A 17,098-nucleotide genomic window follows, 5' to 3' on the forward strand; every position below is an offset into this window, starting at 1 on the left:
TGAGAAGCTTGTTGCCACTACCTTTGATGTGATATCACTTCATTAACTATTACAAGTGGATTATTTATGCTAAAAACACAGAAAAATATTGTTGATCCAGTAAATTTCATTTTGAGCCTATTTTCAGTGCATCAAGGATATTATAGCATTCAATGCCCACATGAAAGTAGTGGCCTCCTGATGACATCAAGAGCCTTTGCTCCAGTACTGACTGGGTAATCGTTTACTACAGATGATACCTGTGTAAATTTTCTGCAGCGTGATTAACCCTCAGCCTACTAGCTGTGTCAAGAGCTTGGAGTGTCGTGGCCCACAGAGCTGGAGTTCCTCTGGACGTTTCCCAAGGTGCTTAAACTGAGAACTGAAACTTTCTCCCACACGGAGAACTGAAAATATTTTCACCCCTTGCTCCTCAGGAGGAAGTTTCTCAACAGCAGAAAAGCGTGTCTGCTCTCGCCACCAGCGTGCGTCCTCAGCTCTCCCAGCGGCAAGGCCTGGAAGCCCAGTACCTGCAGCACAGACTCCAGGTGGGAGCCTCCCCTTGTCACCCCAGCTCACTCCACTCATCCAGAACCTGCCTTTCTGCACAGCAGAAGCCCATTTTGCTTGGTATTTTTTTAGGGTAGCTGCTTGATTCCTTATAGGCAGGTAGGTTCAACTCTGCACTTGTAGTTTCTAGAAACATGTTGAGACTTAGCCTTATGCTCTGTGTTGGCGGCAAAAAAGGATTTGTCCTCAGGCCCCAGGAAAGGACAATGCCACTGAGTGGTAGGAAGGGAAACCTGGCTTCTTTGCTTCTAATGTTATGCCTCTTAATGAATAATAAATAAAATGGAAATCTCAAGTCAGCAAAATTTTAATATCAACTTTCTTCTACATTGGTGCCCGAAAAATCTTTAAAAATGATACAACATAGATCCCATGAAGAATGAATCAGAGGCCGGCCCGGTGGCACAGCAGTTAGTGCACACGTTCCGCTTCGGTGGCCTGGGGTTCGCCGGTTCGGATCCTGGGTGCGGACATGGCATCACTTGGCAAGCCACGCTGTGGTAGATGTCCCACATATAAAGTAGAGGAAGATGGGCACGGATGTTAGCTCAGGGCCAGCCTTCCTCAGAAATAAGAGGAGGATTGGCAGCAGTTAGCTCAGGGCTAAGCTTCCTCAAAAAAAAGAATGAATCATTCGTTCATTCAGCAGGTACTGTGGCCTTTGCTATCAAGACTTAACTCCACTTTTCTCATTGTTTTTAATCTCTGTGAACCTCACAGTCTTACAGGACTTTTAGAAATGGAAAACTGAAGTAGATTAGAGCTGAGGCACTCCAGGCCTGCTGACCCAATGCTGCAGGGCCACGGGCTCTGCCAGGGTCTCAGTGCGCAGGTGGCAGTCCATTCACTCTGCGTGGGTTCTGGAGGACACACTTGGCTTCATGCTTTAGGCAGAACTACAATCTAATGACTGCATTCTGGATAACAACATATTGTCATGCTTGTATTATTTTTCTGCTCTTCCAGAAGCCCAGCCTTCTGTCAAAAGCCCAGAACACCTGTCAGCTTTATTGTAAAGAACCACCGAGGAGCCTTGAACAGCAGCTGCAGGAACACAGGTGAGAAGGGGTCTTTGGCCAAAGAAGTCACTTTCTTTATGGAAGACTTAAGAATGCTGGATGTGTTGTCCTTTTCCCCAGGTGTTTGCCTCTACTAGGAAAATAGGTGTCAAGACCTGATCGTCAATGCAGATATTCCAGCGTCCATGGAACATGGGCCTTTTAGGACATAGCAGCCCCAAATGTGCTTTGTTTTCCTTTTCGTCTGGCATTTCCCCTTTGGGTTGTGAATATATTATGCTTTCAGAATCCACGAGCTCATGCGATTTAAGTGGGTTATACTGCAGGGAAGGCCTCCGTCCTCTCTTGCAGTATTCCTGCCCTAGGCCTCACTAGTACAAGCCGCTTGGCCAAGGTAGAATTACCTAATCCATCAACCTCCAGACACCCACAGAAGCCAAGGTGTCACCACACCTTTGAATCACTCCAGATGGGAAATTAGCCTCCTGCTTCATAGGGAGAAAAACTCAGAGTATTAGAGAAAATGAATTAGTGTTCACTTTAGCACCGAGGGGTCAGAATGGGGGGTTTAGGAAACCAGACACGATTGGTTCCTACCCCTACTTTGTTTTCTTCTGCCACGGGAAAGAGAGAGGTGGGGGACTAAAGCTAATGACTGATACTGGATTTACATTAAAATGGCCGTCACTGAAGAGGATTTAAAATTCTTTCTTTCGGTATTGTCATTTAGACTCCAACAGAAGCGACTCTTCCTCCAGAAACAGTCTCAGCTGCAGGCGTATTTTAATCAGATGCAAATAGCGGAGAGCTCCTACCCACAGCAGAGTCAGCAGCTGCCCCTGCCCCACCAGGAGACACCACCGCCATCACAGCAGCCACCGCCATTCAGCCTGACCCAGCCTCTGAGCCCCGTCCTGGAGCCTGCTTCAGAGCAAATGCAATACAGCCCTTTCCTCCGCCAGTACCAGGAGATGCGGCTGCAGCCCCTGCCCTCCTCGCCTGGTCCCCGGGCTCCACCGCCGCTGCCCGTGCACTTGCAGCAGCAGCAGCCGCCACCGCCGCCGCCGCCGCCACCACCGCCACAACAGTCGGGAGCTGCCCCAGCGCCCTTACAGTTCTCCTATCAGACTTGTGAGCTGCCAGGCGCTGCCTCCCCTGAGCCAGACTATCCCACTGCCTGTCAGTACCCCATGGATGGAGCCCAGCAGAGCGGCATGGCAGCTCCGGACTGTCCCAGGAGCTCAGGACCGCAGGAGGCCCCCTCCAGCTACGACCCTCTAGCCCTCTCTGAGTTCCCTGGACTCTTCGATTGTGAAATGCTAGAGGCTGTGGACCCACAGCACAGTGGTTACGTCCTGGTAAATTAACCTCAGCACAGGAAGTAAGGCGGGTCAAGTAAAGGAAGAGTATTTCTATTTGTATTCCAGCCTTTTAAATTTAAAGCTTATTTTCCTGCCCTCTCCCTAATGGGGAAAAAATCAAGTCACCCAACTGGAATCAGAGGGCCTGGCCGGGTGGATGTTGCTTCCTCCTGCCTCTGTCCCACCAGTTTTCTGTGGCAAGTGCTGGAACATAGTTGTAGGCGGAAGCTCACGCCCTTAGGTCAAGTGGAGCAAGCTCTCACGGGAGGCACCAAAAAATGTTTTTATACGAAGAAGGCATCCAGACCCAGGTTTTATGCAGAACTACACCAATTCGTTATCGAGGGAGACCTTGGTGAACGCAGGAAAAATGTGTGCCATTGTATATGGGCAAAAAAAAAGGCAATATATTTTTCACTGAAGCCAAGCAACAACATGTTGCTTAAAGGCAGATCAAGAACGCATAATGAAATTTGATGCACAGGAAATAAAGGACAGTGTACTTGGTCATTGAATCCTAAGTTCTAAGCTGCTGAGGCAAGTTGTCCCTGAGGCCATTGCAAAGCAGTAGAGTGTGAGCTTTGTTTCAGGGGCCACTACATAACGGCTGGTACTGACCCCTGAGACCAGTGGTCGTCTCCCCCTGGGAGCGGGTGACACACCACTTCAGAAGGTGCCCTGGGTTACAGAACGTCAGAGTGTACTTGGCTCCAAAGATGTCACCTGTAGAACCAGAGACCCACCGCAGTGGAGACTGGGGGCACAAATTCAAGAAGCCGTCAGGAGCAGCAGCCCCGGGCCGGGGAAGACGGGCTCTCCCTGCACAGTCCTTGTGGAGACTTCTGGTTCGAGCAGTGGGTCTTTAGAGGACCTGGCGTCTCTTTTAAAATGTAATAACTACTTTGACTTTACACTCTATGTTGCTAGTAGTTTGAGCTTTGTATATTTGGACAGTTTCATATAGGGCTTAGCAATTTTAAGGACAAGACAAATGAACTTTGATCTCCCATGTGAAGTGGTAGTGCTGTGCCTTTTCCCCCAGATCATGCTTTAATTCTTTCTTTTCTGTAGAAACCAATAGTTTTCCATTGATGTCAATGCTAAATCCAAAGTCACTTCAGAGTTTGTTTTCCACCATGTGGGAATCGCATTCTTAATTTTCGTAAAGTTTTGACTTGTAATGAAATGTTCAAGTATTACAGCAATATTCAAAAACCACAGATGTGTTAACCATTTAAGCAGATCATCTGCCAAACACATTATCTTACTAGTAAATTAACCCTTACAATTCATTCATCAGAGTAAGTAAAAACTAGATCCTACAGCTAGTTAACTGTATACCTAGACGTAATGAGTAACTTGTCATTTGGACAGTAACATCCAAGGGTTACAAATTCAGTATTATTTACAAAGACTATCGTTTCTGTCCTTTAGAACGGCTTGTCTATCAGCAGATGAATGCGCTAAGCACAAAGCATCTTCCTTAAAGCACAAAGAAGAGAGATACTCCAGTGATGCTGCATCTAGAACACACCTTTAAGTTGCCTTTCCTCTTTGTAGTAAGTGTCCAGGCAGGTGAGGAGAAGCATGGAAAGTCTAAGGAGTTCCGTTCCGGCCCCCGCCCAGCCCCGCCCAGCATTGGTAACTGGAGCATCCTTGTCACCGGCTCCACTTGGCGCCAGGCCCGTTCACAGAGGCTCTCTGCGTGGGGTTGGACTCTGGGTGTTAGCAAGAAAGGGTGGTGTGGAGGACTGTCATGCTGTGATTTAGCAACACGCAGTGAAAATCCAGGAAGAATGATGTTCCTTCTATGGATTATTCTCCTTCATGCTTAAGATTGATGATTTCGTGAAATAGATCACATCGTTTCATTTAAGAGATCCTTTCATTAAGATCTCTAATCTGTTCTAAGGTTTTGCAAAATAAGCCAGTTATAAAATAGGGCTTGATTTGTTTAGGCTGAAGGATATTTCCCAAAATATACTACAGAAGCGCTGTAATATTTATAAAATTAAAACGCTTTCCAGATTGAAAATCCAGGCCGCTCATTTCAGAGTCGCAGGAATGGCACAGTTACAGATTGGCATAAACACCTGCCTCCCGGCAAGGCCATCAGCCACTTAGCCTGGGAAACCTCGGAGCTATGGCAGGACAAGCGGGCTGACAGATGAGAGACAGCGGCGAGGCTGTTGGAAGGTTAAAGGGCCCAGAGAGAGACATGGGGAGGCACCAGCAGGGCCAGGTATGGTAGGAACCGACAGACCAGCGGCGCGGGCACTCGCCTGGCCAGTGCGTGACCCGCCTGCCGGACCTGTGTTGTAAGCTCCTGTTTGTTTTTCTCATTTATTTCAAGCAGAAATCAATAAATTCCCTAACGATCTGTATTTACTGAAACGTAAGGTGGTGAGAGGAGACTGCTTCTGTTGGTCAATCAGGTGTTTTCCCAGCCCTGTCTGATCATTGCCGTTGCTCTGTCCCCTAACTAGTGACCTGTGTAAGCTGCCAAGCCGTTTTCTCCTCACAAATACTGAAGTAACACTAAGAAGGCTTCGTACCTCTCTTTTTATGAGAGGCTGCTTTGAAAGAACGACTTTCTTTCCAGTCTGTTTCACATTAGCAGTGTGTACACTACTGTATAATAATCATTAGCTTTATTACTTTGTAAACCAGGCTCCTCTGAAGAGACTTTGGTGAAATGAACGTGAGGTAAAAATTTCATTCAGCAAAAAGTGCAATATGTGTGGTACTTTCTTTTTTGTTTATGTTCTTTTTTTAATCCAGGGGTATTAGTCTCTGCTTTGGGAAAAAAAGCACTAGTTCTGCCATTTCTAGTCGGGCAAGTGTGTCTCTGGTATTTACGTGCAGCTGATACGCAGGTCCCTGTAAGGCAAACAGAGCGTGTTAATGCAAAGAGGGAGGGTGGCTGCTCCATTTCAAAACTGCCGTGAGCTCCACTGACGACGCCTCGCCGGCCCTCGCCCCCTCTGCCCCTCCCGGGCCTGCACTGGCCTCTTGCTACCTTGGCAACAGAGAAGGGGGCAGAAGGTTCGCCACACCAGCCACCCTCCAACATCGGCGTAATGGGAGACATCTGGGGCCGCCACGGAGGACCAGGAGATGGGACTAAAGGACTCTGTGAGTTCTGGTATGAACAAAACCCCTTCCTTTCTGAATCAAACTCTGCCTCCTGGGAAAGAGAAAGTCCCTTTCTTCCTCAGAAATAAAGAACTCGCGAGGGTTTAAGCTGTCCTGCGTTGGTTAGGTGGGACTGGCAGGAGCTTGGGATGGGGACTAAAGGCAGCCCTTGGCCGGAGTTCCTGGAGGAAGGGGGGTGCCCTGTGTCCTTATGGGGCGAGAGGCAACCACCTTGGGGGAGTATCGCCCTCCAGTAGACATAAGGCCTCTGCAGAAGGGACTCATCTGGCACTGGCCTCTCCCACTCTGCCCCCACACTGTCATTAGTACCTAAAAGGGGGGCTCTCGGAGAAAAGAATTCTGCCTAATCGTTAGAGTTGGGGAGAAGGGTGTGTGCTCAGCTAGAGTGACAGGGTGGCCAACCAGAAGCTAAAGAAAGGGGACAAGCAGCAGCTTCTCGTGCTAGCTGGCCCGGGGTCCCGGTGCGGAGGTGAGCACAGCCTCTGGCCAGGGGCAGGCAGTTCAGACAGGTGGACAGGAGGACATGAGTGGCTTCTTTTGCAGGTACTTAAATATTGGGTGCTATGTTGGGGTAGAATTTTTCAGCTCTGTATTACATTTAAAAACCCCTATTCAACAGTTACCCTCAGGCACCCTAAGGGTTTAAAGGAAATTCATAGTGGGGATAACTTTTTCACATTCCTCCTCCTCTAGAGACAGTACATAGTGTCACTTGACAACACTGGCCCCAGTGAGCAGCTGCAGAGTCCCAGTGCTGGGGCTGACCTGGGCTGCATCTGCACCCCACACTGGGCTGCCTCTCCTGCCTCCTCGGAAGCCACCCGAGCCGCTCGGTCCCTTTGTGCCTAGACATCAAAGGTAAAAACTGGAGAACAGGTAGTAAGTTGGAGTCATTGTCTAGGCAGGGACCTTTGATCATTTTGTTGCTTTTAAAGGAAATTCGTACAGAACTTATCTTCAAAGTGATGTGTGGAAGACAAGAGCAGTATCATCTGCCTCTGTTTCTAAACTGGACAAAGATAAATCTTTTTCATTTATGTATCCCTTCTCACAGGTTCAGTAGTACGGTCCTCCCGGGCCTGCGGCCCCAGGAAAGTGACTGGTTACGGAGCCCTTTCTGTCTCGGCCTGCGGCCCCTGGAAGGCAGCAGGATAAACACAGGCTGGCCTTCCAAAGCCCCTTTTGCCTCAGAGTGTCTGGTCTCACAGTGCCCCTCACATACTTGTTTTACCATTTTTTCCCCATTAAGGTAGCCTGGCTGATTCCAGAAGGCTCACAGCCACCCTAGTTTACACCACATCTTATCTGGGCAGATTTCGACACGTCTGGCAGGAGACGGCACCTACCGTTGCAGACACTGAGCAACAGGCAGCAGCGCCCTAGCCAGCGCCCACTGTGCCGGTTCCTGCCCGACGTTCCACTCGCCTGGGGAGAGGAGCAATAGCTGACACCTGCACCGATAGGCCAGCACTTTCACAGGCCAGCTCTTCTGATCCTCACAATTCCATGGAGTCATTTGGGCAGGTAGAGTCCTCATTTTACAGCTGAGGAAAGCCAAGCTCTTGGCAAACACATGACTTGTTGACGTGACTTGTCCAAGTGCACAGAGCTCGTGTGCGGAGCGGCCAGGACAAGCTCGTGGGTTTTCCGGCTTCTCGCTGGGCGCCCTTTGCCCTCCTTGGTAGCAGTGGACTCTTCATGAGCAAACAGCTGTATAAACAGAGTCCCCATCATGGTGAAGCATTGGGTGAATGTGACACTGTCCCCACAACCTTGTTGTCCACTTGACAGCTGCTTGGCTTTGGGAAAGAGGTGCCCTCCAGGTGACAACTGCAGTTGTCCAGGTGGCCCTGCATGAACAAGGCTAAGGGGACACAGACCCCACAGACTGCCATCCTTCCAGTGTCCAGTTAACTACAGAAGTTAGGTTCACATCAACATGTCTAGTTTCTCCAAGTTGCGCGATATAGTGATTTCCTACAGGAGCATATGATAGAAGGACCCACCCTTCCTTGATTGCCAAGGGGCCAAACTGCACAGCTCTGGGCCCCCACTGCAGGCCAACAAACCCAACCCCAAGAAAGGGGGCTGCACAGAGAAGAATCATGGACCCAGCCTGGTCCTGAGGAGGGGCGTAACGTTTCTTTACAGTGAAGGCCCATCGAGGAGAAATGCCAATTAGACACTTGTAGGGTTAAAACAAATAACATACTTTGATTGAAGATTTTGTCTTTTCAGAGGCAAAGTGGGTGGGTAGGCAGGAGCTTTAAAAATAGAAGTGCAAAATAACATCCTGGAAAAATATGACCCCAGATTGGAATGATGTTACATTAGCAACTACAGAGACCTGGGACTCGCCGCTGGCTGTGGGATGCCTGTCTCTCGAAGATTCGCTCAGTCAAGGAAATTCCAGTGGGGAGGCCTTCCCACCACCAAGGGTAAAAGAAATCCGCCTCCACCAGCATCTCCGAAGGCAAAAGCAGCAGAGAGAAAAGGAGATTTGCTTCTCTTTGGGGACTGCAGTTTAAGAAATAAAAGTGATCCGGAGTTATTTGCACTTTGTAGAAACGGCAAGAATATTTGCTTATTGCTGAAGGGAGGAGGGTGGCCTTTGCTGGATGTTTGGTTTGTGAGTTACTTTTGATAAAGTTAATCTAATTGTAGTTATTTTTCCTGTGTGCTTTTTTATTAATTACTAAGAAAAAGTGGTGAGTTCAATAGCTTTGTATTTTGAGTGCAAATCATAATAGCTCCAATGTGAAAAAATCAAAATGTAACCTGTCACTCAATGTTAGAAAATTGCCTAAAATGTGGTTTAATAAATGATCTTTGTATCAAACAGTAATTTAAATGGGGGTAATTTTCTGCAAAGAAAATGTACTGTTTTTACGTTTCCACCCTCTTGAATTAAAATAAAAACAAGTTCTTTTCTAAGAGCCTGGGTGAGATGCATGTCAGGCGGATGAGGTAGGGCCTTCACCTCGTCAGGCCTCGGGTGGGATTTTTGAAGTATGGAAGGTGGCTGTGTTCCCTAAGTGCTGATGCTCATTTCAGGCTACAGAAAAGGACAGTGGATAATATGTTCTCATTGACGTCAGCAGGGTAAATAATACCTCGCTCCCAAGTCGCCTGAGTACACGTTAGCCGCCGCAGAGCGCTGACGGAAGCTGGCTGGGCGCTGCCTCGTGCTCCGGGCCACTCAGAGAGGCAGCAGGAGCAGCAGAGGAGCCGGGTGCACTGGGCTCCCCCAGGACAAACCAGCTGCAGGGCAAGGGGCAGGGGGGGAGGTGCAGCAAGACCCTGCGACTTATGCTAGCACGTATTCTCTGGGGCCTGCACAAGGCGTCCGTCTGGCGTGCGTGCACACATGCACGCGCGCACACACACTGGGGACCCCTCACAGCACAGGCAGCAGCTCAGTGCCCTCCCTCAGGTGCTGCAGAACCCATTTGCTGAGCATTTGGGGCCGCTCTCATGCGTTCGGGACCTGTTCTCATGCCAGAGCCCGAGTGAAAGGGCGTATTAAATCCTACTTTCTGGCAGCAAGTTCAACTGAGATTTGGTTTCACGCACATCATTCCAGTTGAGCCCATGCTATAGAGCTGAGACAGTTCCCAAACTGAGGGATCATCTGCTGGCCGCCTGGCCGGCTGGGTGGGAGACTGGAGCAGCCAACCAAGAGCAGGAGGAGAGCCCCCTCTCCATAGGCTTGTTCTGCTGCCCCAGCCCCACTTACAGTGCTCAGTCCTGCCCCAAAATGGCTGTTAGCCCTGTTTGGCTGCCCAAGAATTCAGTAACACAGAGTTTCAATTGCTTTTTTTTTTAAGGAAGGCGCTTAATTTCAATAACGATGTTTTGCAGACTTTGCCCTTTCCCACCAAATTTCTCCATCATTTTTATTTGTATTGCCAAAAACAACCCCAGCGTCCAGCGTCCAGGCAAAAATAACAGGCCTGCCAGCAGAGACTGGCCGGAACTTCAGCGGCCAGTCAAGCGCAACCTCCACATTATCCAGAACATCCTTCAGTTCTGTGGCTCTCATGAGCCAAAGGCTCAGCGCAGGGTAGAGGAAGAGACTGGGGCCAGGGAGACCTGAACTCCTCTGCCTGGCAGGGCTCAGGGCCTAGAGCTCGCTGACAGTGCCCACACTCCAAAAGGAGGCAGTGTCTGCAGTGCCACTCACCAGAGCACACCTGTCCCCGCTAGTCAGGGCCCTTCCCAGGCAGGGTAGTAACAGAGCCCCAAGGTTCCGTTCTTGGCCATCTGCTCCTTCCTACCCTACTAGTTCGCAAATTGAGGTTTCACAGATCCCTTTGACATGCTGATAAAAGCTTTGGACCCTCTTCCCAGGAAACATGTACACAGACATACAACCTTGGACAGATAATTTCAAGGGAGGAGTTAGTTTCTGGACTCCCTGAGGCCCATTCATGGGGTTAGAGGGGTTTCTAACCCCTGACTGAGAAAGAGCACAACCCCTCGGGCCTTTTCAGAGTTCCAGTTCTTGTCGGCACTCTCCCTGCTGAGTGTTCCAATCCCTCCCTGGGGGAATCCAGGTAAGGGAGAGAGCCCTGTGCTCTGCCCGCAGCCCCGGCACACCATGGGAGGAAGTTCTGGGCTTTGTGCACTAAATCCTGGGTGCCACGTAGCTGCAAAATAAATGTCACCTGCACAGGCTACAGCTGCTCTGCCCAGGGGGCTGAAGAGAGATGACTCTGTCCTCGTTTCAGCCTCAGCAGTGATGTCACTTCAAATAATTGACAAGACTGAGCAGCTCTGAAGGGAGAGCATACCTACACACGGCTTCATCCTTTACGATGTCCTTTTGGGAGACAAATGTGGGTCTTGAAGTGAAGGGTTCACTGGCAGCCCTGCCCCCACCCAGGTATATAGCTATGACCACAAACCACTGAGGCCAAACCCGAAAGCCAGGCCAGGCCTAGTGGGGAGCCTGCCGTGTGTCTCCAGCCATTCCACTACAACAAGCCTTCCTGCTCGGACGTCCCAGCCCCCCAGCACAGCTGAACTCCTCTGGACCTGCAGTTGCAAATACCCCTAGGGAGCACTGCTACCTCCCTTCGGGTACCTTTCTAGGGGACTTTCCCCAGCAGGACTGACTCAGAGCTGGTCTGAATTGGCAGGGTCTGAAGCCCAGGCAAAGCAGGTGCAGGGCTAAGCCATGAAGCAAGGAGCCCAGATCAGGCGAGGGAGTTCACCACACCATGGGAAGCGGATCCCCTGCAGCTGAACCTCCAAGAGCTGGCCAGGCAGAAAGCTCAGAAAATCTGGGCTCAGAAGAAATGAGGCATTGGGGATTTGACCTCTCCAAGGGAAAATCGAGTCACTCTCTTCATCAGGCAGGCTTTCAGAGTTTCTGACTCAGTCTCTCTCCTCACTCCCCAAAGAGGAGAGAATAATGGGGCCTGAGATGCCCCAAAGGAGGCCTGACTGAGAACTCTGACCCTCAGGAGTCCATTACCATGCCAGGGCCGCCCGCACGGTTGGCAAGTGGGACACAACTGAACTGAGGGAAAACCCCCCAGAGCTTTCCTAGAAGCACGCCATGCGAAGGATGGGTTTACAGTTCAGCTGACTTGTCTGGGACCCACTAGAACTGACCTCTGGTCACTAGAGAAGCCCAAAGGTTTAGCAGGGTCCCTGTGCCAACAAAGGGGGCCAAAGGGCAGGCAGGCAGTTGGAAGAGGCCCCAGGGATGAAAGGGCCTGGCAAGGAGGGCCTGGCCAGGACCAAGGCTGGGAAAGCCGGGCCAAGCTTCCCCCAGCCCACCCCCTGGAGCAGCCACCCTGGCCAGAAAGGCCACCCGGGCATGGTGGTGCCTTCCCATTCTCTGCCAGGAACAGCCTGGGAGGCAGCAAAGAACCTCTGACTGAGTCCTCAGCTCCTGGCACCACTCCCAGCCCAGCCACTAACCTGAGCAAATCATCGCAAAGGCTCATTATTCCCCACGGTAACTTGGGAACATAGACTGGCTGACTTAACTTGCATGCTACTGTGCGAGTCCAGCGCAGCCTGACATAGCACTGCCCACCAAGAAAGCGTACCTCACCTCCACCTGTCTTGCTTTCATTTAACTCTTGACTGTCCCAACACCAGACAGAGAAAACGGTTGCTTGGTGCCTGTGAAATCTCTTCACAGATTAAACGGTGGGTGCCCTCTTCTGAACACCTGGTCCACGTTGAGAACCAAGAACTTTGCCCAGGATGTCTTTATTTTCTGTGAAGAGTTCTGGGCAGCGCCAGCCATGGGTACCACAGACATAAGAACATCCACGAGAATCCAGGTCCCACCTAGAAGGCCTGTCTTATCCATCTCTAACTTTTAGGCCAAGCTCCTGGTGGAGAAGCATTGAAGGGCCTGGGAGGTCTTTCTCTGCAGACAGCCGCTCGAGCCCCTAGCCCCTACAGTGGAGAACACGGCTCTGGCTGGGCCTGTGACCGGCCCAGTGCTGACCTCCCTGCACTGACCTCTGCTGCCAGCCCTCAGGGAGATGCACACAGACCTCTCGTTCAAGAGAACTAATCCCCCAGCCCGAGGTTGGCCCTGGAGGAGCTCCCGCCCTTCAGTCATCCACAGCCAAGCTCCTTAGAAATGCCCTGGAGACCCTCCGGCAGCACATAGGCCCTCCTAACCTGCTGTCAGGAGGGACAAGGACAGGACAGGCAGCCCTGCCTCCCCCAGGAAGCTGGCTCCTGAAAGAGCTGGGATTCCTGAGCTGCAGAATGGCCCCCACCTCAGCCGAGCCGGAACTGCCTGGTTCACCAGCAAGTGCTGGTTTAGAACATGGAGGAGAGACGGATGCCAGAAGGCAAAAGCCAGAGATCCCAGGGGCCCAAACGACTCTGAGTTTGGGGAAAATAAGGAAAACTGGAAAAACCAGAAGTAGAAACAAGTTAGAAGCAGCAAGGGGTGCAGAAGGTGAGATCTCAGCAGACTCCGGGTGCAAGGGGCGGGCTCCGGCCAGTGTCTGTGCAAGACAGACTGCTCGCACAGAGAGAAGAGGAAAAGGAGGGTGCATTCGGTACATCAGTGCCTGCATTTATGGATGCTTCACTTGATTTCAGTCTCCAAACCTGGGCTCGGGGTGGAGAATGACTGTCCCTCACAGCTGCTCCTTCCTGCAATAACAAGACTGACATCACTGTTGTCAGGGAAATGGTGTTTTGATTAAAATCATGTGACAGCTTCTTCGTGATTCAATAAACAAATCCTCTGTTAACCCTCGCCTGACAGAGGCCCGTCAGCAGCCCTGTCGTCAGAGCAACCCGTGGACCGTCCAGGAGGGCAGTCCCACCTGACTAGGAGGGGAGACCACCTGTCTGCCACCACCAGGAAGGAGTAGCTGAGTTGACCCAGGGCTGGCAGGGAGTGCAAGGTGGCCACACTCCTTCCTGGCAGGTCCTGCACGTGGGGCACGTGCAACATCCAGAGTACAGACTGCTCTGCAAACCCCAAGGGCCAGTCTCTGAGTAACCAAGCAGGTACCTTTCCTTCACCAAAAGGAACTGGCTCTCACCCCTTGGGGCTGTTCTCTCTTGGAGCAAGTCGCAGGCCCAAGCTTGGGGATGCTAAATAGCTCCCGCAGGGCCCAGAGCCTAGCCCAGAACTGAGGACAGTTCCCAGGGCTCTCAGCAGCCAAGGTTCACTCTGACCCCATTTGGGCAGATGGGCGAGACTGCTCTGCACCAGACAGTGAGTGAAGGGTTAAAAACAATGTCTGGTTTGCAATTGGATGACTTCCTGGATCACTCACTTGGCTGCTGGCCCCTGACACGCAGGGCTCTGCCTGGCAACAGCCAATTCCCTTTCCATCTCACCCTCGGGTCATTTTCCTTAAGTGAAACAAACACAGGGAGGGCTCCCTGAGTCACGGGGCAGGGGATTTTTCTGGGTTAAATGATCTGCAGCCTCAGAGGCCTAGCACTGCGGGCCTCCACAGCTGGAAAAGACCCCCCAGTAGATATGACAGGGTTCGGGGGAGGTTCACAGCCACCTGAAAAGCAAAGCTGACAGCACTACCCCTCGGGGTGGTTGTGAGGATGAGAAGAGATTTGCCAAGTGCTTGAGACGAGGTGCCTGCACACAGTTACCGAGCTCGAGGCTCAAGGAACAGCAGCTACCACAGCTTGTGGCCATCACGGGGTCACCTACATACCTGAGTAAGTCTGCCATGAGCAGTCTCATCAACTGTTCCATGCTCTGGCCAGAGGCATACCGTCATTTAATGGCATGGCCAGTTGATCCTGAATTTGTAGGAAAATATAACTCCTTTCTTCCCAAGGAAGTCTATGGTTTAGGCTTAAAAGTATATAATTATTATTCCCAGTCCTTTGGCCAAGGTGTCTTCCCTAAGACCAAGTTCTATGAAATAGACGTAAGGACGTAAAGGACTGACCACCCCAGGCATCTGTCAGGGCCCAGGCGATGGCTGAGGCTGTGAGTGGCATTGTGACCCCAGGACTTCCTCCTGCAGTGCAGCCACTGCAGAAACAGCCCAAAGCTGCCCAAACCAGACCCGCCTGGCTGCTCAGGCCCTGGGATAACAGTGTGCGGCCCTGCAGGAAGGGGAGAACATTCTAAGATGAAAGACCGCAGCTTAGGGCCGGGACAACAGGAAAAGTTCTCATAGCCTCAATTCACATACGATGAAGGAACAGCCATGAAGATTCAGAAGGCAAACTTTGATGTTAGAATCTTACCAAGCAAACCCACTGGAGCAGGTGAGAATGCCATCTTCAGAATGAACGAAACGCAGCCTGGTGTCAGCACAGGGCAGCCAAGAGCCTCTGCGCATTTATGGCCTTTGTAATAGCTCCAGGGCAGTGGCTAGCACCAGCCCCAATTGCTGAACTTAAACTTTTGCACACCTTCTCCAGAGTTGCATCAAATAGGGCTTGTAAAACATTCAGTCTATTACACAGTAAAACTGACAGGCATGGTTTTTTACTTGAATAGAAATGACTGAGAGGAATTGTAGCAAATAAAAACTGTCTAAATTTTGAGAGGTAAGTGGGAACAGCCCATTTCTACAAGCAACTCTTCACCAAAGCACCCGTCCTCTGCATGGGCCTCGCTGTCTCTGACGGGGGAGGGGAGTCTTCAAACCACAGGAGTGACAGAGCTCTGGAAAGCCCACCCCACTCCTAAGAGAGCATTCCCAGAACAAAGGACAAGAAACAGCAACAGGCTTTAAAAATAGACTCTCTTGGCCCTAAAAACTTGACTGTCCCCTCAGGGAGTTAGAGGTCCTGCTTCTCTGCCTAGCCTCCTGTAGCACGAGGCCATGCTGGCTGCCCTCCACCCACCCCTCAGCCCATGAGAGGGGAGGACTCAGGCCTGGGTGTCTGGGGCACTTACCTTCCCAGTGTCCTCTCTAGGCCCTCTGGGTCTCCAGAAGTGGTTCTTGTCAGCCCCAGGGACGCTGGGCTCATCACTGTCCTTCACAGGAAAATCTAGCTTCCTCAGCCTTTGGGCCACCACTAGAGATACAGATAGTGGCATTGTAACTGTTCCTTACCAGAGTCCAGCCCTCCTAAGCCCACCTGCCTCCCTAGCCAGGATGCCCTGCCCTTGCAGCGCTGAGGTGGGGAAGCACACAGGTCCCTGTGCAGAGAAAGCTAGTTCAACCCAGGACCTTACTGAAGGTGCCTTTCCCTCAAGAGCCATGGAAAGTGCCTCCCACTGGGCCTTACGGTGCCAGCTCGGTGCTCCCCATCTTGGTCACTGACAGCCTACAGGGCCCAAACCAGACAGAAAAGACCTGACTCCTTTCAGAACTGGCTATATCAGTTTAAGAGAACAACTCTGGAGAAAGAAATGACTTGGCTTTTCTACCCAATGAGTAATTAAACTCTCTTCATCCTCCAGAAGATTTCCATCTCAACTGAACATTATGTAATTTCCTGGAAACAGCAGGCTCGTGGAGGCAAATGGGGAATAGTGAGACTATTCTAGGTACAAAAGAGGACTGAAGACATGTGAGTGAACAGGAAAGAGAAGCAAGGAACTGGATGGAAACAGGAATACAAGAGAATCAGAGGGCAATTACATAACATCAGACCACAATTGCTTCATCTGTTAAAGCAAGGAGCGCAGGTAACAGCTCCCGCCCCCTCCAGTTTTATATCCAAGCAGTGGAGTACTAGGAGGCTGTAGGGAAGAGTGCCAGAGGAAGGCATTGCCAAAGGAATGTAAGTCAGAGGGTGGGACAAGCACCCAACTTGTTTGGCCACCTGCCCTGCCATCCCTAGGGGCTGGATCCAATGTGACTTCTACAGGAAAGCACCAGACTTTCAACTCCATGACAACACAGCGATTAATAACAAAATTGCAACAAGAGAGCATTGCCATAGCTTAACCACTGGGTCAGGAGGGACATGTGTGTTCCCCTGAAGGTCTATGCAAGTCTCTTGGATGCCTGGATAAGACAGCTCAAAGGTCAGGCTTCTGTCTCTGTTGAGGCAGGACCAGTTGTCCAACAAAGACCCCCAGGGCCTTGCATCACAGTGGCCAACCTGTGGTACTTACCCAAGCTGAGGGCTAACTATTATTTTGACAAAGCCTCATTAGAAACCTCATATTAACCTGTTTGCTCTCATGAAACAGGACATATCTTCAGGTTCGTATCTTCTCAGCAGCATAAAGAAGATCTGGTCTCTTAAACCTGTGAGGGGTGATTTTTTTCTACACAAATCTTAGAAACACTAAGGTGAGTTGCATTGTTGATGAGACATTTTTATTGGCATACACTTGCATGTATGTCTCTGCTTGACTCTCCTATCGACCAGACTGATGAAAACTGCCTAGATGAAAAACTATACAGCATACATTCCAGGTAATCGTACATATCCACAGGCAACTTTTGCCTAAGATGGGGGACTTGAGAAGAGCCACATAAAGCTCGTTTCTTAAGAGCATTCAAATGCTTTTATTGTGTTGATGGGAGAATGAGATGCAGTCTGGTACCTTTGATGACTTGTTCCATGCACGCAACA

The 17,098-nt window shown here is 50.6% G+C and overlaps 1 protein-coding gene and 1 long non-coding RNA gene across 4 annotated transcripts in view; one reads left to right on the forward strand and one right to left on the reverse strand.

Moving 5' to 3' along the window:
* Positions 1 to 5,664, forward strand: part of SIK2 (salt inducible kinase 2) — a 118,011-nt gene extending 112,347 nt beyond the window's left edge. The window contains exons 13-16 of one of the 2 annotated variants that reach the window (XR_006891891.1): positions 417 to 527; positions 1,516 to 1,607; positions 2,299 to 3,819; positions 4,364 to 5,664. Coding sequence is in view for 1 of the 2 variants with exons in the window: in XM_046685032.1 (XP_046540988.1) it covers positions 417 to 527; positions 1,516 to 1,607; positions 2,299 to 2,935 (840 nt within the window). In the remaining variant the exon portion in view is untranslated. Of the gene's footprint in view, positions 1 to 416; positions 528 to 1,515; positions 1,608 to 2,298 lie in introns of both variants that reach the window. The other variant, XM_046685032.1, reaches the window with a different exon arrangement.
* On the reverse strand, positions 5,562 to 16,466 carry LOC124251998 (uncharacterized). Of its 2 annotated transcripts, none has more exons than XR_006891893.1 (2): positions 15,462 to 16,466; positions 5,562 to 5,809 (listed from the first exon to the last, which is right to left on the reverse strand). It is a non-coding gene; the product is annotated as an uncharacterized LOC124251998 (long non-coding RNA). The 2 variants fall into 2 exon arrangements; XR_006891892.1 differs by lacking the exon at positions 15,462 to 16,466 and adding an exon at positions 7,432 to 9,475.
* Positions 16,467 to 17,098: the final 632 nt, after the last annotated feature.

Source organism: Equus quagga, chromosome 14 (genome assembly GCF_021613505.1).
Source record: "Equus quagga isolate Etosha38 chromosome 14, UCLA_HA_Equagga_1.0, whole genome shotgun sequence".
Lineage (NCBI taxonomy): Eukaryota > Metazoa > Chordata > Mammalia > Perissodactyla > Equidae > Equus > Equus quagga.